We start from the raw sequence: 23,012 nt of genomic DNA, 5'->3' as shown, positions 1-23,012 counted from the left end.
AGGGCATAGCCAATAGGCAAGTGTGGGGAAGGGGTCTCTTCTGGGGGGTGGGGGGCACAGCCAGGCAGCAGGCAGGTGGGGGAGGAGTCTCTACTTGGGGGCACAGCTAGGCAGCGGGCAGGCGGGGGTTTCTGGGGGAAGCAGAGCCAGGCAGCAGGCAGGTGTGGGGGAGGAGTCTCTACTTGGGGGCACAGCCAGGCAGAGGGCAGGCGGGGGTTTCGGGGGGGGGGGGCAGAGCCAGGCAGCTGGCAGGTGTGGGGAAGGAGTCTCCACTGGGGGGCACAGCCAGGCACTGGGCAGGTGGGGGTCTTTACTGGGGGCACAGCCAGGCAGCGGGCAGGTGGGGGAAGGGGTCTCTTCTGGGGGTAATAGCCAGGCAGGTGTGAGTGAGGGGTCTCCACTAGGGGGTGCAGCCAGACAGTGGTCAGGTAAGGGGAAAGGGTCTCTATTAGGGAGCGCAGTCAGGGAGCAGACAGGTGTGGAGAAGGGGTCTCCACTGGGAGGCACAGCCAGGCAGCAGGGGGTCTTTACTGGGGGCACAGCTAGGTAGCAGGTGGGTGGGGGCTTTTACTGGGGGGGGCACAGCCAGATGGTGGGTGGGTGGAGGGATCTCTACTGGGGGGGGGCACAGCCAATCAGTAGGCGGGCGGGGGTCTCTATTGGGAGCACAGCCAGACGGGTGGGAGGGAAGGGTCTCTACTGGGGAGGGGACAGCCAGGCAGAGGGCAGGTGGGGGGGTACAGGGTCTCTAATGGAGGCATAGCCAGGCAGCGGGTGGGGGGGGGGCGGGGTCTCTACTGGGGGGAAGCAGCCAGGCAGAACATGGGTGGGGGGGTAGAGGGTCTCTACTGGAGTGGGAGCTGCCCGGCAGAAGGCGGGCACGGGGGGAGAGAGTCTCTACTGGGGGTGCACAGCCCGTCACAGGGCAGGCGTGGAGGTAGAGGGTCTCTACTGGGGGGGGGCCGGCAGGGACGCGGGCAGAGGGCATGCGCGGGGGTAGAGACTCTCTACTGGGGGGGCACAGCAGAGGGCGGGCGCGAGGGTAGAGGGTCTCTCCTGGGGGGGGCATAGCCCGGCGGAGGGCGGGGTCTCTCCTGGGGGGGGCACAGCCCGGCGGAGGGCGGGGTCTCTCCTGGGGGGGGGGCACAGCCCGGCGGAGGGCGGCCCGGCGGGGGAGGGGCAGAGCCAGGCAGCGGTCTCTGGACCCCGCTGGGGGGGCAGGGTGCTCCCGCAGCGCCCGGACGGTCCCGGGGCCGCAGTCAGGGGTTTAGCCGGTTCCGGTTCCGGTTCCGGTCCCGCGGGGCCAGGTGCCCGGCTGCTCACCGAAGGCCGCGCTCAGCAGCGCGAGCAGCAGCGCCTCAGCCGCCATCGCTCCGGAAGCGGAAATACGCCTCTGGGCAGCAGCCCGCGCACATACGTCACGTCGCGTCGCGTCGCGTCACGTGGCGGCACGCGGCCATGGGCAGGAAGAAGCCGTTTCGGCGCGCGGGGGGAGGCTCCCGGCGGGCGCCCCAGTCCCTAGAGAGCTTCGCGGAGGAGGCGCACGCGGCGCTGGCAGGTGCCTGCAACCCGCGGCTCTCGCCCTTGGAGCCCCGAGGAGCCGGGCCGGTGGGGAGGGGTCTGGGGGCGTGGCCGGGCAGCGGTGGGAGGGGCTAGGGGCGGAGCCGGGCAGAGCTGGAGGAAGGGCCTCGGCGGAGGGGGCGGGGCTAGAGGGCGGAGCCGGGCAGCGCTGGGGGCGGGGCCTCGGGGAAGGGGCGGGGCCGTGCAGAGCTGGGCGGGGCCTCGGGGAAGGGCGGGGCCGGGCAGAGCTGGAGGAAGGGCCTCGGCGGAGGGGGCGGGGCTAGAGACGGGGCCGTGCCGAGCTGGGCGGGGCTAGGGGCGGGGCCGTGCAGAGCTGGGCGGGGCTAGGGGCGGGGCCGTGCAGAGCGGGGCGGGGCTAGGGGCGGGGCCGGGCGCGGTGTCAGCTGAGCGGTGCTGTGTGTTCACAGCCTGCCTGCAGCAGGAGGGCACTGGCGACGGCGATGTGACGGGGAGGCGCTTCCCCTGCCCTCTGGCCATGTGGGAGCTGGGACACTGTGACCCCAAGAAATGCACGGGCCGGAAACTGGCCCGCCACGGCCTGCTCCGAGCCCTGCGGCTCAGCCAGAGGTTCCCGGGGCTCGTCCTCAGCCCCGTGGCTACTCAGTACGTCTCTGCCGCCGACAGGTAGGTTCCGTGCGAGGCGCAGCCTGGAGCCTTCTCCTCTCAAATCCGCCCTCTCCGCGCTGCGCTCATGTTACCAACCGTACTGTGTTAAAACTGGTTTGGGGAGACCCTTCGTTCTTTGTCAACTTCAGTGGTTTTGTGGGGGTGTCTTGCCTTCTATCTTCTGGTACAACAGTTAACTATGTATGAAAAGTAGATTCCTTTTTAACAGGCTCAAGTATAATACAGAGATGCTGTGCAGCTTTTATACAAAAATTTGATAAAGTGTGGTTAAAATTGCACTAGGGTTTGCCAGGGATTCCATATTTATAGTGTCCAGTTAATGGTAGCTATTTTTAAACTTCTAACTATGAAATCCAATCTTCAAATTTCAGAAAGTCTGAGGAGACAGAGAGAGACTCAGGAGACTGATGGATCATCTAGTCTGTTCCCCTGAATAGATTTCACTATGATCCTCCAGTGTAACACAAGTCATAAAACACTCCCAAAATAATTCCTATAGTACAGGAGTGGCCAACCTGTTACAGGCAAAGAGCCAAAATAATTGTGCATATAGTGCAAAGAGCTGGGAAGTTGTCAAGCCAAAAAAAAAAAGTGCCCCTTTAAGAAACTTGGTTAAAGGCTTTTTGGCCACATCAGACTCCCGTCAGCTGCCACCATCTTGAACATGCCATTTTGAATGGCCACAGTGGATGGCTCCCCTGCCCTGGAGAGCACAGGGAGCCCGGAGCCATTTTCAGGGGCGGCTTTGTGAGTTGCACTTTCAGGAGAGCCTCATGAGTGGTGGGTTGGCCACAGCTGCTACAGTAAATCTTTTAGACCAGCGGTGGGCAATAAGTTTTGATGGGGGGCACACTCAAGAATTTGGAAAGTGGTCAAGGGCTGCAGTCTTCCTTGATATCTATAGAAGAGGTGCAGGGTCTGTCTGGGGTGGAGTTGCTGTCCTTCTGTATGCTGCCTCTGTCCTTTCCTATCTTGTTTCTCTGTCTTTAGATAATATCTTAATTAACACCATACCTCTGGGCTACATCTACACTGGCAGCTTCTTTCGCAAGAACTCTTTTACAGAAGAGTTCTTGTGCAAAAACTCTTCCACAAGAGAGCGTCTACACTGGCATGTGCTTTTGCACAAGAGCATCCACGCCAGTGTAGACACTCTCTTGCGCAAAAAAAGCTCTGATGGCCATTTTAACCATAGGGGCTTCTTGCGCAAGAAATTCATTTTGCTTGTCTACACTGACCTCTTCTGGAAGGGCTCTTCCGCAAGAGGGCTTCTTCCTGAGAGGGAGCATCAGTTCTCACACAAGCAGCCCTGGTTTTCTACAATACAAAGTCAGTTTACTTGCGCAAGAACGCGTGGCCAGTGTAGATAGGCGGCATGTTTTTGCGCAAGAGCGGCCGTTTTCGCGCAAGAACACACCAGTGTAGACATAGCCCTGCTGTGCTGAGCCAAGGTCCACCACCACATAAGCCTAAAATTAAAAAAAAAACCTATTCAGCTTGTAAGTTTCTTTGCATTTGTTACTTTTTCGTTTGCTGAAAAATAGAAATTGAAAGCGCAGAACTTTGAAGAAGCAAGAGCTGATAAGCTGGACAGACTACAGCCATTGTTTCATTTCTATGAGACTAAGTGTAGATGTAGTATGTTTGTGATGATTTAATTATAACTTGTTTTAAAATGAGTGAGCTGAGCTCTCTTTGTACCTCTGCTTTTTTGGCAAATCAGTTAAGAAACATGGAAAATTGTTTGCACTTGAGGGATGTAGTTTCTTTATAAGCTGAACCTCTCTGGTCCAGCATGACTTTAGTTAGCCAGTCTCCACTTATCATGGGTGTGGCTAAGTTTCCCTGGGTCCCATAAAGTTTGTTTATAGCCACTAGTCTTAGCTTTCAGTGTTCTGTGCTGTTATTTAGCTCAAATTTACCCATAAGTGTCTCTAAGAGCCCCTTAACCAGTGATAATGCTGCTAGAAAATATTGACCTCCCAGTGTTCAGCAAATTCTCTGATTTGCTACTGGTCAGATCCCAAGGTGTTGGACCAGAGAGGTTCGAGCTGTATACAATACCAACTTTAATCCACAGCACTAAACCTTTAACATGAAACAGTTGATGCTCATCTACAATAAAGTTTGTTTTTCAGACAGGTTGTAGCTCAGAAAGGAGTTGCAGTCATAGATTGTTCATGGGCCAAATTGGAAGAAACGCCATTTAGTAAAATGAAGGGAAGCTGTCTCCGACTGTTGCCTTACTTGGTGGCAGCGAATCCTGTAAATTATGGGCGTCCTTGCAAGCTGTCCTGTGTGGAAGCCTTGGCTGCTACTTTCTGCATTGTTGGTAAGGCTATCATGTGGCGCAAATGTGAAAAAAAATTGTTCATTTTTGTAGTTTTCTTTAAGTAATTTTATCTATCTTAGTGAACAGATGTAAAGAATGTTTTGCTTAAGGTCTGTCTGTCTGTCATACCTGAAATTTCTTGAGCATCCAAGATTGCAGTATCAATCACTAAATAAAAATGGATGGAAAAGATTAAAGTGAACTTTGGCAGTAATTCCAGTTGCTCCTCAGCATCAGGCATGTCTGGTAGTTTGGACAAGTCTTCAGGTCAGCGGAAGTATTCAGCTGCAGCAGAAGGGTAGAAACATCTGCCTTCCTCCCTGGCTTCCACTCAACTAAGCTAGGGGCTTGCCTTTTATACTTCCTTTTCCTGTCCCGTTTCTGGCATGGGGAGCATGACTTTCCTAGCTCCATTCATCTGGGAGTATCTTGCCTTCCCTCACTGTCAGTCTGAGGAAGGCCACATTTCTTGCTACAGGGATCCAGTGGATAGCTTTGATGTATGTATTCATTGTATTGTTCTGCAAAGGAGCTAATCACTTTATTCCTCACAGACTAGAATGTTTCATGTCTCCATTTTTAGCCCCAAATTCAGTGAGTTAAATGGTCCACTGGGGAGGTAACATGTCATTGCTTGTGGCCAAAACCTCATTCCAAAAGAAGAGGTGCAGTGCTGGCAAGCTAGAGGTATAACATACTTACTATTTTTGCTAGATATTAACTGAAGTCTACTAGTAATCAGAGGAGATTTGTATTCCTTAACAGGTCAGTGGCAGATGCTCTGATAGTGAGTGTCATGCCTTGGCTGCTCTTTGACATGTTCTCACTTCAGCAGCAACACATCAGCCTTACATGGATTCAGCTTGAGCTAGCTACACATCTTCCTGTTAATGTCTGGGAGGTGTTCAGACACGTTTGGTGCATCTGCTAGGGAAAAATAGAGCTGGTGGGCATCAGGTATTGTCAGCAGAGTCTGTGGTGTGTTTCTGCCTCTTGAGGTGCTCAGGGAATGGTTGTCCATTACCATTTCCTAAGTTTATGAAAGATTGAAACCATCGTAGAGCTGCACTTTCCACTCTGAGAGCTTGTAAATGGGTTGATAGACTTTGGTTGATTGTATTAACTGCATTGAGAGCTACCTGTTGTTTAGAGAGTACTGTACATCAGATTTTATATTTCCATATGCAGCAGACTGACTAAAGCCCAGTGGATCTCTCCTAGATTCAGTTGGGTGCCTCAAGTTGAGTCTTGTGTCTCCAGACCTGATTCCAAAATATTCAAGGATAGTGACAGATTTCTCATGTATAGTCAACTGTAATCCTGCAATTTTTTTTAATCCTAGGTTGGAAGAGCAGCTGGTCATTTTTGTTTTCTGTTTTAGGGTTCTCTGATCTAGCCATCATTCTCTTGCGAAAGTTTAAATGGGGAAAGGTGTTTCTTGAATTGAACAAACATCTCTTGGATAAATATGCGGCCTGCCATTGTCAGGAGGAGGTACTGAGAGTTGAACAGGAATTTTTAGCAAGTGCCCAAGAAAGAGAAACTGAAGATATAGGTAAAAGCTTCCCTTTGTATGGCTTTTCTATGTGGTTTCCTGACCTCTGAATACACTCTTGCTAAAGAAAAAAAAAATCAGTAGCCAATATATGGATACTGATTTACTCAAGAGACTTGCAGAGTGGCTCTTGTAATCTATTATATATTTAAGTGTGTCTTTCTGAGCAAGTGAGTCTGTTTGCTCAAGAACCCCTCCTAAACAGTAACGACTAGGACCACCAAATTTGGTATGCAGTTTCCTTTTATAAGAAAGCAAGGTAAGTTTTTAAAGGAGCCACTTTCCTGTCTCTTCTCCTCCCCCCCCCCCCCCCCCCGTACAGGGATTCATAAAACCATATAGGAAAGAGTCACCAGGCAGGTGAAAAGGACTGACTCTCCCCTGCAAATCCGGGCCTCCGAACTCCTCTGGCACAGTGTAGGGAGGGCAGAGAGGGCTGCCACACTTTCCCGAGTCGTACAGGAGCATTGCTAGCTGTTCCCCTTTGTCAGAGAACAAGAGGAAAATGCAGAGTTTGCTCCATTCCTCAATCGGGCTGGGGAGCAGAGGGCAGACAAACATGCACCCTTCCCCCCTTGGCTGTGCTTGCTGGAGCTGCAGTTGCCACAGAGCAGCGCTTCTCACCTAGACCCAAGCTGCTGTGGTGAGAGAGGGCAGAGATAATCCTCTCTTCCTGGGCTACTGTGCATACTGAATCCTCCTCTAGCCCCATGCCAGTATAATGATTAAAGTGAAGAAAAACAAAAGTTAAGTACCTGAGCAACACCATATACATCTAATTCATTTTATAAAGGGTGCTTTCAGGGAATTAAAGTGTGAGCCGTTCAGTATTACAGTGACAGATACTGAATTGGGAAGTCTAAACACTAATGAGGACTAAGAAATAAGACCTAAAGTGGAGAAATATTGGCACAAATTAAAACTGGACTGATATCGCTAATTCTTAGTTATATAGTGACAGTTCCTAAAGGTCCTAACCAGACTTGGGGCCCCAATTCTGTGGGCACAGTACAAACAATAGAAAATTCAAAAGTCCCTGTGCGAAGAGCTATTTAAAAATCCAGACAGATGTAAGAAAAATAACTGAGTACAGTTCCTGTGTTGTTCAACTGTCAGCTTCTCATGTTCAGCCTCCTTCAGTAGTTTGTCAGCCTGCATATTCTGTCATTACCATCCTCCTCTTCCCCCATGAAAGTACTTCACTTGAGGAGACACAAAATATCCCAACAGCCTGCCCCAGGATGCATGAAAGCTGTCCTTTTCAGCCAGGCACTTGCTCTCTGGGGGGATAAGTCCACAAGAGTGGGGCCATCCCCTGCCTGCTCTGCTCCCAGGGAGCCACAGCTTGTGACCTGTGGTGCCCCAGGGTGGGTGGGGAGCTGCTCCAGCCCCTAACAGTTAACTAGAATGGGTAAGTCTCAGCTGTTAACCTTTTCTATCCCTAGTCTTGACTAAGATGATGAAACAGTGAAAACTTAGGCTGAACAAAAAACATTTTGTCATTGGAGCATATTAGGTTATAGAACAGTTTCTCCAAGAAAGTAGAAACCCAGTTTTTTGAAACATTTAGAATACTCACCAGAATAGATCTCAAGGAACAAGACTATTCTGGTCTTTCAGAAAGTCAAGGGTAGCTGTACTTCTATCTTCCTGGTCTTTCTGATCGCAGCCTCGGGTTTTTACTGTTTCTGAACTGGAATTCTGCAATTCTCTCATAGGGTCTGTCTACACTACCCTGCTAGTTCGAACTAGCAGGGTAATGTATGCATACCGCACTTGCAAATGAAGCCCGGGATTTGAATTTCCCAGGCTTCATTTGCATAAGCGGGGAGCCGCCATTTCCACAAGGTGTACCGGTAGTTCGGAATAGGAAGCCTAGTCCGAACTACCTGGTTCGAGCCCCGTGTAGCCGTGCTGCACGGGGTTCGAACCAGCGGGGTTTTAAAAATGGCGGCTCCCCGCTTATGCAAATGAAGCCCGGGAAATTCAAATCCCGGGCTTCATTTGCAAGTGCGGTATGCCTACATTACCCTCCTAGTTCGAACTAGCGGGGTAGTGTAGACATACCCATATAGACTAGGCTCAGAGCTACTCAGACTCTCAGCATTTTGGAAACTCACTGATTTCCTCATGGAGGTCACACCTACAATTAGCTTAGTTCTGATAGAACTCAAGTGGATTTCTGGCCCACTCTGAGGAGAGCTATTTATGATTTGTAGAGGCTGTGTATATAGCAACTGACATCTCCACAGTAAGGATGTTAAAGACTAGTCGACTGACACGCAAATGCTTATTGGATAGTCAGTTGACTAGTCAGTTCCCCTCCTCTCCTTGCTGCCTCTATCAGAGGCAACAAAGGGGAAGGAAGAGGGGGTACTGCAAAGTGGCAGCACCATCCACCTTAGCCCCACCTGTGCTGTGCGGCACTGCCCCTTTGAAACACTGAGGCGGCGTTTCAAGACAGCAGTGCTGCGTGGAGCCCAAGCTCAGCTGAGGAGTCCCCTGCTGACCCTGGGTTCCATGCTGTGCTTCTGCTTTGAAATGCGCAAGAGCCCCCCGCTGGGGACTCTTGTACACTTCTAAGCTGGCACATCCGCCTGCAGCCCAAAGTCAGCAGGACTTTCAGCTGGCCCTGGGCTGAAAGCAGAGTTCTGCACTCCTCCTTTGAAATGTACAAGAGCTCCAGCAGGGGGTCTTGTACATTTCAAAGGAGGAATGCAGAAATGCCTCTTGAGCAGTCATTGGAAATTCCTTCGACTAGTAAAATTAGCGATAGTTAACATCCCTACTGCAGAGAGGAGATCATATTACAAGGAGGCTTAATATAAGCCTCCCCTCTATTTACTACAATCGACCTTAAAGCTCTCTTGGAAATGTATACTTTATTGCACTCTAGTTAATCAGCAGAATCCCTTTAGTTTTCCTCTTAATGAACAAAGAATCTTACATTTCTTAACATTTACTAGCTATAATTTTTTTTCCAGATCCATTTGATGTTGACTCAGGAAAAGAATTTTCCAATCCTAACAGACCAGTCTGCTCCACAGGGTAATTGCAGTTTTTGAGCTTCTTGCAGGAAGTGCTTTTATACCTCTGTGTTGTGGGGCGAGCCCACCTGTTCCCTCACTGGGAGTTCAGCCCCACTTGCATCCTAACATTGTCAGTAGTACCGCAGTCTGCACACTGGGCAGCATGGCCTAGCAGCCAGAGTAAAAAAAATACAGGGACAATTAGGGCCCCTTGTGGAGCTGGTGTGGAGGTATAGGGGAACCTAGGCCTGCCCTTTCCACCAGGTCCTAGCTCAGGGCCCTGTCAATGATGAAGTGGACCACCAATAGCTGAGTGGGGAATCCAGCCAAAACATGCTTAGAACCCAGGGTTCAACTCCCTGCCCTAGACTACTTCCTACCAGTTTCTCCTGCCTAGTCTGCTCTGTCTCTTTCCTCCTGTCCAAGGGCTTCTGCTGTTGCTGACTGGTGACTGCACCTGGGCCTGGGTGTGCCTGTGTTTCTCCTTTAGGAGCTCCTGCAGCACCTCCTTCCTCAGCAGTTGTCAGCACAGACTAAGCTGCCTCCAGTTGGAGCATGCCCAGCAGGGCTGTGGGGTGGGGCCTTCTCAGCCAGCTCCCAATGTGGGGTTGGTTCACCCCATCACACTCTGAAAAAACCTTATTTTCAGAATGGCACGTGATGAAGAATCTGTTGAAGAGGATAGCAGTGACGATGATGATAGTTCAGAAGAGGACAGTGAAGAGCTTGCTGCACAAACATCCAATAAACAAGTTATTTGGAAGGGAGTTAAAAAAAGACTAAGAGATTAAGGAGTTTATAAAGTGAGTTTTGAAAACTTGTACAATGAAATCCTGCATGTAATTTAAAATAAAATGAATTTAAATGTTATCTAGACTTTTTCCCAAACCGTGACATTATTTATGCTCCACTCCTGCAATCAGGTTTTTGTGAAGGGGCCACTGTACGTACTCCATTGACTTCAGCAGGGCAACATGGAGGTATAGGGGTCTGCCTGTGAATAGTGAATCCAGATGAGACCATGGAAACCCTAAAGGCCACGATGTTAATGCATAGCAACCAACAGACAAGAGAAAGGACTTTTTCCCTTATACACTTCTCTTCACAGAAATGCAGAACAAAGGCCAAGTTAAGAGCTGGGCACTCAGGGACATGGGGCTCTAGCCTTGGTCAGACAAAAGATGAGCGCAAAGATGGTTCCTAGGGCACCAGGTGACTAATACATGGTTACCTTGTTTTGAAAAGGCTGCTGATGTGTTGCAAATAGTGATAACATTTCACCAGCAGGAATAAGAACTAGCCTGCTGCAGGTGTCTGATTTAGCTGAATTCACTGTAGGGAGCCACTGCAAGAGATACGAGTTGATGCTGGCCAAGGGTCCACTTGCAAAGTTGTAGAGCATGGGCCTGCCCCTGTGGAATGGATAGACCTTTAAGGTGCATCTACAAAGCACTGTAATTTGAAATAAGATATGCAATTTGACCTACGTATCTTATTTTGATGCTATTTTGAACTAAAGTGCTATTCTAAAACATCCCTTACTCCTCGTAGAATGAGGTTTACAGGGACATTGGAATAGTGAGCCCAAAAAAACAGGCTTGCTGTGAAGACACAGGTATAGCTATTTTGGGATACTCCGCTATCCCGAAATAGCATTGCAGCATAGACATAGCCTTAAGAGTCCAGCATGCTAAAGGTGACTCTCCCAAAGGAATGACTGCAGGCTGGAGCATAGAGCAGACCTCTGTGAATCTATGAGAAGATGGAATAACATTGTGCTACTAGATATTATTGAATACAAGCAATATTGGGCAACTCTCTACCACTTTGAATACATGATGAAGACACTGAATTGTGTCTAGCATTAGAAATGTGATGAAAATAGTCCAAATGGAAACACTAAAGCAGAATGAACTCTGAAATTGTGCCCAGGTGAAGATGGATTGTAGAGGGAACCCAAAAAGTGTTCCTGTCAGTTTTGCTAACAGTCATGTAGAGTCAGTGGTTCAAGGAAGACAGGGTGAATAAAATCCTTGAATGTGTTTAGGGAAAGTAACAGGAGTGGGGCAGTGAGCATACATAGTCTCTGCAAGGTACAGGGGGGACAATTGTATTAGTCCTTGCAGAGAACACACTGTTTACTGTTGGGCTGTGTCTAGACTGGCCAGTTTTTCTGGAGAATCAGCCGCTTTTCCAGAAAAACTTGCCAGCTGTCTACACCGGCCGCTTGAATTTATGCAAAAGCACCGACTTCCTACTGTAAGAAATCTGTGCTTCTTGCAGAAATACTATGCTGCTCCCGTTCAGGCAAAAGTCCTTTTGCGCAAAAGGGCCAGTGTAGACAGCTCTGATTTATTTTCCGCAAAAAAGCCCTGCCATTTTTGCGATCGGGGCTTTTTTGCGGAAAAGCGCGTCTAGATTGGCACAGATGCTTTTCCGCAAAAAGAGCTTTGCAGAAAAGCTTCCGTGCCAATCTAGATGCTCTTTTCTAAAAATGCTTTTAACGGAAAACCTTTCCGTTAAAAGCATTTCTGGAAATGCATGCCAGTCTAGATGTAGCCTTGGTGTTTGAGACTCAAATAATAAGCAGCAGTTAAGGAATTCATGTTTACACACAATCATAGCTGTTCTACTCTGTACATTTATAAGTGCTAGACTAGTGAAGCAGAGCAATTAAGCAACTTTTTTCCATAGGAAAAGATAGTTGAGGGCAGGGAAAGAGTCCTTTGGACACTATGGTAAAGTATTGAATGCACTGAAGAAGCACTTGAGTGCCTTGAGACCACCATATCAAGGCTTTTTATATGTAGAGTTAGCTTAGTCAGACATCAATCTTCTGCACTTCTCACTAGTGATATTGCATGTATTGTCCTCTTCACTAGGGCATGAAACAACCCTCAATACTACAGCCTGCTCTCATGAAAGAGAAACAATCCTGGTCTATCTGGGTTTCTAAGGAAAGAAAATTTAAGACGTCACAAGAAACCCAAGGTCTGTGAAAACCATCTGCTACCAAGGGATAGATGTATTTTATTCCTGAGTAGCCCCTCTAAGAATAAGTTACTACTAGTCTTAGTGAGAACTAGTTTTATATTTTATAAAAATTAAAATACAAATATAAAACCATGCACGTTGCATTTTATGGTAGACAGATGTTTACATTAAAAAGTTTTGTTTTTAAACAGCTTTTAAATGGAAATGACATATATAATTACCAGGTAGGGTAGAGGAAATGAAATACATTCAAGAAGCAGAATACAGGGGGACTGAAGACACAGTTTTGGCCATCCAGTCTGGTATATTATATGAATACATTCAGCATTCTTGAATCTCTCAAAGATGATCATGCCTTAACTGTCTCTGTGAAACTTCAGTTGCTGAAGGCTCTCCTGATTTGCAGATGCATAGTGCACTACAATTAAAGTACCCTAAATACATTGCTAATATCACTTTTCCTTGAAAGCACTTAAATGTAGGTGCCACAAGGATCTTAGGCTATTATAGCTGGGAGAAGAGCTATTACAATGTGGTCCACGTTAAGATTGAGAATCCCTTGCTTCAAAAAAAGCAGATTTTGACTCCCTCAGAGATCTGATGGGTAGAATCCCCTGGGATGCTTACATGAAGGGGAAAGGAGTCCAGGATAGCTAGCAGTATTTTAAAGAAGCCTTATTGAAGGCACAGAAAGAAACCATCCTGACGCGTAGCAAGAGAGGCAAACGTGGTAGGAGACCGGGTTGGCTTACAGGGGAAATCCTTGGTGAACTGAAGCACAAAAAGGAAGGTTACAAAAAGTGGAAACTTGGACAAATGACCAGGGAGGAGTTTAAATGTATAGCTCGAGAATGCCGGGGGGTTATCAGGAAGGCGAAAGCGCAAATGGAATTGCGACTGGCTAAGGATGTGAAGGATAACAAAAAAGGTTTCTACAGGCATGTTATCAAGAAGAAGGTGATCAGAGAGGGTGTGCAGCCCCTAATGGATGAAGGAGGTAACCTAGTGACGGATGATGTGGGGAAAGCTGAAGTACTCAATGCTTTCTTTGCCTCTGTATTCACGGACAAGGTTGGCTCCTGGACTTCTGCGCTAAGTGATGCAAGATGGGAGGAAGATGGACAGCCCTTGGTGGGTAAAGAACAGGTTAGGAACTATTTAGAAAAGCTAAAGGTACACAAATCCATGGGTCCGGACTTAATGCACCTGAGGGTACTGAGGGAGTTGGCAAATGTCATTGAGGAGCCTTTGGCTATTATCTTTGAAAAGTCGTGGAGATTGGGAGAAATCCCAGATGATTGGAAAAAGGCAAATGTAGTGCCCATCTTCAAAAAAGGGAAGGAGGATGATCCAGGGAACTATAGGCTGGTCAGTCTTATCTCGGTTCCTGGAAAAATCATGGAAGGGACCCTTAAGGAATCCATTTTGAGGCACTTGGATGAGAGGAAAGTGATTAGGAATAGTCAGCATGGATTCACAAAGGGCAAGTCGTGCCTGACCAATCTGATTAGCTTCTATGATGAGGTAACTGGCTCAGTGGACGTGGGAAAGTCAGTGGATGTTATATACCTTGACTTTAGCAAGGCTTTTGATACAGTCTCCCACAATATTCTTGCCAGCAAGTTAAGGGAATGTGGATTGGATAAATGGTAAGATGGCTAGAAGGACGGGCCCAGCGGTTAGTGATCAACAGTTCGATGTCAGGATGGCGGTCAGTTTCTAGCAGAGTGCCCCAAGGTTCAGTTCTAGGACCGGTTTTGTTCAATATCTTTATTAATGACCTGGATGAGGGGATGGATTGCACCCTCAGCAAGTTTGCAGATGACAGTAAGCTTGGGGAAGAGGTAGATACGCTTGAGGGCAGAGATAGGGTCCAGAGTGACTTAGACAAATTGGAGGATTGGGCCACTAGAAATCTGATGAGGTTCAACAAGGACAAGTGTAGAGTCCTGCACTTGGGACAGAAGAATCCCAAGCATAGTTACAAGCTGGGGACCAACCAGTTAAGTAGTAGTTCTGCAGAAAAGGACCTGGGGGTTACAGTGGATGAGAAGCTGGATAAGAGTCAATAGTGTGCCCTTGTAGCCAAGAAGGCTAATGGCATGTTAGGTTGCATTAAGAGGAGCATTGCCAGCAGATCCAGAGATGTGATTATTCCCCTTTATTTGGCTTTGGAGTATTGTGTCCAGTTCTGGGGCCCCCACTACAAAAAGGATGTGGACAGATTGGAGAGGGTCCAGTGGAGGGCAACCAAAATGATTAGGGGGCTAGAGCATATGACTTATGAGGAGAGGCTGAGGGAGTTGGGTCTGTTTAGTCTGCAGAAGCAAAGAGCGAGGGGGGATTTGATAGCAGCCTTCAACTTCCTGAAGGGAGGTTCCAAAGAGGATGGAGAGAGGCTGTTCTCAGTAGTGACAGATGGCAGAACAAGGAGCAATGGGCTCAAGTTGTGGTGGGAGAGGTCCAGGTTGGATATTAGGAAAAACTATTTCACTAGGAGGGTGGTGAAGCACTGGAATGGGTTACCTAGGGATGTAGTGGAGTCTCCATCCCTAGAGGTGTTTAAGTCTCAGCTTGACAAAGCCCTGGCCAGGTTGATTTAGATGGGATTGGTCCTGCCTAGAGCTGGGGGCTGGACTTGATGTCCTTCTGAGGTCTCTTCCAGTTCTATGATAAGGGGATGGTTTTATGAGAACACGATCTTGGTAACTAATTGACCATTCATTATCAGTGGGAAATAGGTCAATGGAGGGATGATAGGAGTTACTATAGAGAACTTTCTGGGTGTCTGGCTGGTGAGTCTTGCCCACATGCTCAGGGTTTAGCTGATCGCCATATTTGGGGTCAGGAAGGAATTTTCCTCCAGGGTAGATTGGCAGAGGCCCTGGAGGTTTTTCGCCTTCCTCTGTAGCATTGGGCACAGATCACAGCTGGAGGATTCTCTGCATCTTGGGGCCTTCAAAGTATTTGAAGGCTTCAATATCTGAGATATAGGTGAGAGGATTATTCTGAGGGGTGGGTGAGATACTGTGCAGGGGGTCAAACTAGATGATCATAATGGTCCCTTCTGACCTTAAAGTCTATGAGTCTATGCAAAGTCAATCTACCTTGATATTGGGTTTATGAGCTAGTTCTGCAGTGTACTGAATATTCTAGCTGAAAGTCTCACCTATGATTGTAGGAAATCAAATATCTTTTGAATACAAAGCCACTGTGTCAGTATTGTCTTGGTTACTGAGATTATCTGTGTGGGCTACAATGTGTTGTACAGACTACCACTTTACCTCTTCAGAAATGCAAACCAAGACATTCCTACTACATAGGAAATCCATTTACACAATTAACCAATGTGCCTGGTCTCATTGGTTAATCCTAACGGTTACAGCAGGTCCCTTCTCCGCCCTCCCCCCTCCCCACACACCGCTACTTCTGTATCCGAGGCAGGGGAGCAGGCAGAAGCTGGCGCTTATAGGGAAGATGGCTTTCTCCCCAAGCCTTGGCTCCAGTGTGGCCTTTCCCTCCCCCCATGCTACTGCCTTCCTCAGAGGCAGCAGCATGGCGGGGGCAGGTGGGAGCCCGTGGTTGTGGGGAGCCGGCTTAAAAGCAGTCACCCCACAAGCACCAACTGCCACCTGGCCCCACTAATCTATAAAACACTAATAGAGACCCAAAACAATTCGTTTTTCAGGAGAAAAAGAACATTCTTCCCTCAAATTCAGGGCTGCTCTTCTCATAGGAGGTATAACCAGGGCTTGACAAACAATACAGTCTACTCGCCCGTGGCAAGTAGATTTCAGTCCCATACTGCACATTCACGGCGCGCGCATGTGCAGTATGGGGCTGGTGAGCGGTTTTCGCCGCCGTTCGTCAGGCCCTGGGTATAAGAAGAAGTTACTCACCCTGTGTAGTAACGATGGTTCTTCGAGATGTGTCCCCGTGGGTGCTCCACTCCAGGTGGTCCCTGTGGGTGCTCCACTCCAGGTGTCGGGTCCCGTCCCGGCGCCGCTGGTCGGAAAACTTCTATAGCCGTAGCCGAGCCGGACCGCGCGGGCGCAGCGCGCGGCGTTCGCGCCTTTGCAACGGTCCGGCTCTCCCTTGTCAGTTCCTCTCACCGCTCGGTCTCTGAAAGATAAAGCAGAAAGACCCGGAGCGGGGAGGAGGGTGGGGCGTGGAGCACCCACGGGGACACATCTCGAAGAACCATCGTTACTACACAGGGTGAGTAACTTCTTCTTCTTCTTCGAGTGGTCCCCGTGGGTGCTCCACTCCAGGTGAGTATAAAGCAGTAACCCAGAATGCGCTCCGGGTTAATTATTTTCTACTGTGGACAGGACTGCAGAGGCTACCGCGGTATCTGAAGCCCACCTCTTAGTTACGGCATAATGCCGTGCGAAAGTTGCGCTAGAGGCCCAGGTAGCTGCCCGGCAGATATCCGCAAGGGGAATACCCTTTGCAAAGGCAGTGGTAGTCGCTACTGCCCGCGTAGAATGAGCCCGAGGTAAAACAGGTAGAGGCTTGTTCCTAAGCGAGTGGCATTTCGTAATACAGAAAGTAATTAGTTTTGCAATGCGTTGAGCGGAAAGCGCTTTGCCCTTTGATCTAGGTGCCAAAGATACCAACAGCCTGTCCGTGCGTCTCCATTGACGTGTTCTATCTATATAGAAAGAGAGCGCACGTCGGACATCGAGCGTGTGAAACAGAGCGTCCCTAGTTGAAGAATGAGGCTTGGGATAAAAAGTCGGGAGGACCACAGGCTCGTTAATATGGAAGGAAGAACAGACTTTGGGAATAAAATCTGGGTGTAATCGCAGCGTCACTGTATCTTTGGAAAAAACCGTAAAAGGAGGGCTTGCCATCAACGCCCCCAGTTCACCTACCCTTCTTGCCGATGTAATTGCAAGGAGGAAGACTGTTTTCATTGTTAACATATGCAGAGAAACTGATGTCAAGGGCTCAAAAGGTGGGTACATAATGGTGTCCAATACTAAATCAAGATTCCAAGAAGGGGAAGGCGCCCTTCGTGGTGGATGCAAGTTTAGGAGCCCTTTGAGGAACCTCTTTGTAATTGCATGGGAGAAGAGCGAGGAACCTTCTATTGGCTGGTGAAAGGCACTGATGGCTGCCAAGTGCACTCTTAGGGACGATAGTGCCAGCCCTGAAGTCCGTAAGTGAAGGATGTAGTCCAAAACGTGTTGTAGAGGAGATGAGAGAGGGTGTATGTTGTTCTGAATGCACCAGTTAGCGAATCTCCGCCATTTCGCAAGGTACGTGTTCCTCGTAGAGTCTTTCCTACTGTGTAGAAGTATTGTCTTGACCTGCTCAGAACAGAGATTTTCATCCCCTTTTAACCACTGAGGAGCCACGCCGTCAAATGCAATGCCTGCAGTCTGGGGTGTAACAGCGTGCCTCGTTCCTGAGTAAGGAGATCTTGGTGAAGAGGAAGAGGGTAAGGTGGTTGAACTGACATTCTGTGTAAGAATGGATACCAGGCTTGCCTGGGCCACGCTGGCGCTAGCAAAATGACAGTCGCCGCTTCTAAGCTGATTTTCTCCAGTGTCCTGGAGATAAGCACTGTGGGGGGAAAAGCATACAGAAGTGCCTTCTTCCATGTGACCAGAAGCGCATCGCCGAGAGAGCCCTTGCCGAGCCCTGCTCTCGAGCAATACAGGCAACACTTCTTGTTGTTGTATGTTGCGAATAGGTCTACCTGTGGAATCCCCCATCTCTGAAATACCACAGAAAGTACATCTGTCCTTATCTCCCACTTGTGATCCGTGGGGAATTGTCTGCTGAGAGAGTCTGCAATTACATTGGCGGTGCCAGGTAAGTACGATGCTGCTATGGTTACGTTGTTCTGTATGCACCAGTTCCAACATCGCACTGCTTCGGCGCATAGGGATCGTGACCGTGCTCCTCCTTGTCTGTTGACATAATACATTGCGGCTATATTGTCCGTCAGTATCCTCACTGTAAGACCTCTGATGTGGGGAAGAAAATGTTTGCATGCGTAGAAGATTGCCCGAAGCTCCAACAGATTTATGTGCAGACGCCTTTCGCTGGGAGACCATTTGCCCTGAATTCGTTCGTTGCCCATGTGGGCCCCCCAGCCGATGAGTGAGGCATCCGATGTTATCTGTACCGATGGTTGTTGTCGATGGAATGGAACCCCTGGCAGAAGGTTTTGCTTTTTTGTCCACCACTGCAGAGATCTTTGGACATGCGGAGGTAGGCATACTATCTTTTGGATGTCGTGCCTCACAGGGACAAACTGTGGACAACCAATGTTGGAGACCCCTCAGGTGGAGGCGCGCATGAGGAACTACAGCAGTGGCCGCTGCCATGTGACCCAGGAGACGAAGGCAATTGTGTACCGATACCATCATGTTGCTGGTTAGTATGGTAACGAGATCCTTGATCGCTTGAAACCTTTCGTGAGGTAAGTAAGCTCTTGCCATGCGTGAATCGAGGTTTATCCCTATAACTTTATGAATTGCGTCGGAATAAGTGTTGATTTTTTTCTGTTGAGGAGGAGGCCGAGTGATTCGAACGTTTGTTCTACCGTCGCCACCATCTGTGATGCCTCTCGCTGCGTGGCACCTTTTATTAAACAATCGTCCAGGTATGGATATATTATCACCTGTAACCGACGCAGATGAGCTGCCACGACAGCCAGGGTTTTTGAGAACGCTCTGGGCGCTGAAGCCAGACCGAATGGTAGAACCCGATACTGAAAATGATCGTGGCCTATCACAAATCGCAGAAAACGCCTGTGCGCGGGATGTATTGTGATGTGAAAATACGCATCTTGTAAATCGAGGGCAGCGAACCAATCGTTGACATCGAGGGATGGGAAGTCAGTGTCACCATTTTGAAGCGCTGTCTGCGAAGATAACGATTCAGACGTCTTAGATCGAGAATGGGTCTCCAGCCCCCGGTTTTCTTTTCCGTTAGAAAGTATCTGGAATAGAACCCTCTTCCCCTGAACTGATCGGGGACCCTCTCTATTGCTCCGATATCCAGGAGGTGATGGACTTCCTGTCGCAGGAGATCCTCGTGAGATGGGTCCCTGAAAAGGGACGGGGAGGGTGGGGTGGTGGGAGGGATGGAAGTGAAAGGAATGGTGAAGCCGCTGCTTATGACTTCCAGAACCCATTTGTCCGATGTTATTTCGACCCATTGATGATAGTAAGGTCGTAAGCGGTGGTGAAAAATGGGTTTTGTCTGTGTAATGACGATTGGTATGGTGCGCTTGCCCCCGACAAGGGAGTCAAACTTGCTGTTTTGAGGCGGGCGTGCCCGTCACCCTGGGTGGTGGTGGACGCCTTCGTTGAGGGCACTGTCTAGGTCGCGATTGGTCGAACGGATGATTTGTTTGTCTCCGAGACTGATAATTGTACCGTCTTTGGTATGGAAAATAACGACGGCGGCGGAATGGAGGTGCGTACATCCCCAGCGTCCGAAGTGTCGTTCTTGAGTCTTTTCCCGTGTGAAGCACCTCATCTGTCTTTTCTGCAAACAATCTCACCTTGTCAAACGGGAGGTCTTCTACCTTGGAGTGCAACTCCTTGGGCACTGCCGTCGTGGCGAGCCAAGAAGAGCGCCTCATGGACACCGCTGTTGCCACTCCTCGAGCTGCTGTATCCGCTATATCCATGGCTATCTGAAGATTGGCCTTGGAACATGCATAGCCCTCCTTGAGGATCGATCGTAACAACTCTCTGTCCGCCTCCGATGATCTTTGGGACAGGTCTGTAAGTTTCGCTATACTGTCGAAGCTATGATTCGCCAACAGAGCTGTATAATTCGCTATGCGAAGAAGCAAGGTGGCCGATGTATAAACCTTTCGGCCAAATATGTCAAGTTTCTTTGCCTCTTTATCAGCCCCCGCATTCTTCAATTGTGGGTTCTTAGCCCTTTGGAGAGCTGCGTCGACGACCAAGGAGTTTGGTTGCGGGTGAGTAAACAGAAATTCTGAGCCTTTGGATGCTATAAAATAACGCTTCTCCACCGGTTTTGAAGTTGGTGGAGTCGAAGCCGGGGTATTCCAAATCTCTGTTGCTGATTGGAGGATCGCCTCGTCCATAGGAAGAGCAACCTTAGATTGTTGTTTGGGGTGCAAATTTCTCCAGAGTTTAAACTGCTTCGTTGGAGTGTCTGCTATCTGAACCTCTTGAGACTGGGCTACTCTCCTAAAAAGGTCTTGAAATTCTTTAGTGTCGTCCGGGGGAGATGGATCCCCTTCAAACACTGCATCGTCTGGGGAAGATGACGAAATATCTTTTTGAGTTACAGATCGTAATTGATCGTCCATATCTGATATCTGCCCTTCCTCGGGCTCAGATAGCTGAACTGAAGGCGAAGGATTCTGTTGACTAGGCGATGCCCTCTTCCAGTTTTGAATTGGAGATGATTGACGTGCCTCATGAGGAGTATGGCAGCAGCAGTGATGAGAGCGAGAATGAGGTCTTCCATATCCCGAAACTGACCGATGACTTCTATATTCAAAATGGTCAGGGGAAGACCTTCGCGAGGAATATCTGCTGTCATACCGCCTATGATAAGATCTAGGCGGGGAGTAGCTAGGTGAGCGGGATCTGTATGATGATTCCCGACGATAGCAATGATATCGTTCCCGATGGTCAGAATAATGAGATCTTGACCTACATCGAGGAGAAGGCATTTTTGGGTTATGAGACAACGGAGGATGACTAACCCTCGGTGAATGAGAGGGAGAAATTGAAGGCTGAGGTGAAGGTGAAATTGAATGCCTTCGTGCTGACTTTCTAGCAGCCTTTGTCGGGACTGCTGAGGCAGGGGGGGCCTCTCCCCCTTGCATTGATAAGGAACAACTGGTCGGGGGAGGAATAATCTCGGCAGCATTGTCCGCAGGCATTAACATCCTTCCCGGCACCGCAGGCAGTTGGTCATTCGGTGCGGCTGCGATAGCAGCATGATCTGCTGGTGCCGACTCGGCACGGTGGGGGGCGATCTGTCGGCCCCGTTCGTTCCGCTCCCCGGTGCCGTCTGGCAATGCGGCATCCGGTGCCAAGCACGGTGCCGGCTTGTCTTGGCTTCCAATAGCCGTTTGCGGTGCCGCTCGATGCGGCTGGGCAGACTGTCGCGGCTCCAGCCCCTGTGGCGGTGCCGAGCGTTCCGTATCAACCGTGCTCTCGGCGGGGCGCAGAGCCGGTGCCGATAACGAGCGGCTTGCCGCTTGCGGCTTATGCGACCTGCCTGGTTGCGTTGCCGCCCCGGAGACACCCGGCTTGTGTCCCTGACCAGCCCGGGACAGCGAGGGAGGCGGGAGAGAGCGGGTGGGGGAAACTCTCTTCTTTTTTGATCCCAGCGCCTCAGGGTAATCTGATCTCTTTCTTTGTCCTGTGGAGGACTTTGAGACCTGCTGCTCCGGAGGCTGTAAAGCTTTATCACACAATAGCAGTTTCAGGCGCATATCTCTGTCTCTGCGTGCCCGCGGAGTCAATTTAGCGCAGTGAGTGCATTTTTGTGGCACATGCGCTTCTCCTAAGCATCTCACACAGGCTTCATGCCCGTCAGATGCTGGCATGGCTTCCTTGCAGAGAGCGCACCGTTTAAACCCCGGTGACCCAGGCATAATGTCTCGTTCTTGTCTTTTTGTCTTTTTTTTTTTTTTTTTGTACCTAACCAACTATTATTAACCAATTAACTAACTAACTTTCTCTTTCTTTCTTTCTTTTTTTTTTTTTTTTTTTTTTTTAGTAACGGCTCCTGTCTGAGGAGACAAACGGCGTTCCGCCAGCAACCACGGGCGGCTGAGAGGAACTGACAAGGGAGAGCCGGACCGTTGCAAAGGCGCGAACGCCGCGCGCTGCGCCCGCGCGTGCGCGGTCCGGCTCGGCTACAGCTATAGAAGTTTTCCGACCAGCGGCGCCGGGACGGGACCCGACACCTGGAGTGGAGCACCCACGGGGACCACCTGGAGTGGAGCACCCACGGGGACCACTCGAAGAAGAACAATTACTTTTATCAACAAGGCGGCCATAGATATAACACAAGAGCTTACAGCAGGGGATGAGGAACCACTGACCCTCAGAAAAATCAGTCAAAGGCTGCACACAAATGAGAAGGCAAACCCCCCCCCCCCCCAAAACCCACACCTGAGAAGAAAGACACTCCCCACATTTCCCTTGCACACCAGAGCCTAGTAGATTGTGTGCTCTGTCCCCATAGGGCAGGCATGTCCAAAGTCCGGCCCGCGGGCCAGTTGCGGCCCGTGTTCCGGTTTAATATGGCCCCACAGGTAATTTGGCAATATCTATCTTTTATGGCCCCCAACGAATCCATATGTATTGAGATGAATACATTGTAAAATCTCAGTTAATGTCAGTTGGTATAAATCAGTTATAAATATATTTGGACACAACATGTATACTTGGTGTTATGTTCCTGTTCATATTTTTTGAACTTAAAAGTTGACAGACAACCTTTATTACCAATAATATGTAATGTACTTTACAATGTTCCTGACATATATTTCAGCTTCTTGGATTTTTTTTTCATCTGGCCTTCAGATATGAAAGGCAGAGTGATTTAACACCTGTTTAGATTTGTCATCCATGTGACGAAATGAAAAGTATGCTGTTTGCAATAAACTTTGCATAAAATAGTTAATTTGCATTTAATTTTAATGGTTTAAAGAATGTCAGGCAAAATGGTCGGCCCTCACGCATGTTCACTTCACCGCTGCTGAAACTGACCACCAGTTCTGACTTACATACAGAATCAACTTAAGAACCCCAAGCGTCCCCAAGTCAGCTGCTGCTGAAACTGATCAGCAGCTGATTCCAGGAAGCCCGGGGCAGAGAAACTCTGCCCCGGGCTTCCTGGAGTCAGCGCTGGTCAGTTTCAGCAGCGG

General features: G+C 49.2%; 2 protein-coding genes across 11 annotated transcripts in view; one reads left to right on the top strand and one right to left on the bottom strand.

Moving 5' to 3' along the window:
• The window catches only part of GNPTG (N-acetylglucosamine-1-phosphate transferase subunit gamma), a 56,009-nt gene extending 54,576 nt beyond the window's left edge, over window positions 1-1,433 (bottom strand). For 3 of the 5 annotated variants that reach the window (XM_075899992.2, XM_075899995.2, XM_089769359.1), the window contains exon 1: window positions 1,324-1,433. In XM_075899992.2, coding sequence (XP_075756107.2) covers window positions 1,324-1,369 — 46 coding nt within the window. In that variant the 5' untranslated portion in view covers window positions 1,370-1,433. The remainder of the gene's footprint in view (window positions 1-1,323) is intronic. The other 2 variants (XM_089769363.1, XM_089769362.1) reach the window with 2 other exon arrangements.
• Window positions 1,429-22,239, top strand: TSR3 (TSR3 ribosome maturation factor). 6 transcript variants are annotated; one of them, XM_089769365.1, is made up of 7 exons: window positions 1,429-1,558; window positions 1,989-2,205; window positions 4,335-4,540; window positions 5,922-6,095; window positions 9,080-9,143; window positions 9,774-9,927; window positions 21,857-22,239. In XM_089769365.1, the coding sequence occupies exons 1-6, from the start codon at window positions 1,459-1,461 to the stop codon at window positions 9,913-9,915; spliced, it is 903 nt and encodes a 300-aa protein (XP_089625491.1). In that variant the 5' UTR covers window positions 1,429-1,458; the 3' UTR covers window positions 9,916-9,927; window positions 21,857-22,239. The 6 variants fall into 6 exon arrangements, with proteins under 6 accessions (XP_089625491.1, XP_089625492.1, XP_089625493.1 ...); XM_089769366.1 differs by lacking the exon at window positions 21,857-22,239 and adding an exon at window positions 12,007-12,250; XM_089769367.1 differs by lacking the exon at window positions 9,774-9,927.
• The last annotated feature ends 773 nt before the right edge of the window (window positions 22,240-23,012 follow it).

The sequence above is a fragment of the Pelodiscus sinensis genome, chromosome 15, assembly GCF_052426305.1.
Source record: "Pelodiscus sinensis isolate ZL-2025 chromosome 15, ASM5242630v1, whole genome shotgun sequence".
NCBI classification, from domain to species: Eukaryota; Metazoa; Chordata; order Testudines; family Trionychidae; genus Pelodiscus; species Pelodiscus sinensis.
The sequence above is the reverse complement of the archived record's forward strand: the minus strand, read 5'-3'. Positions and strand labels throughout refer to the sequence as shown.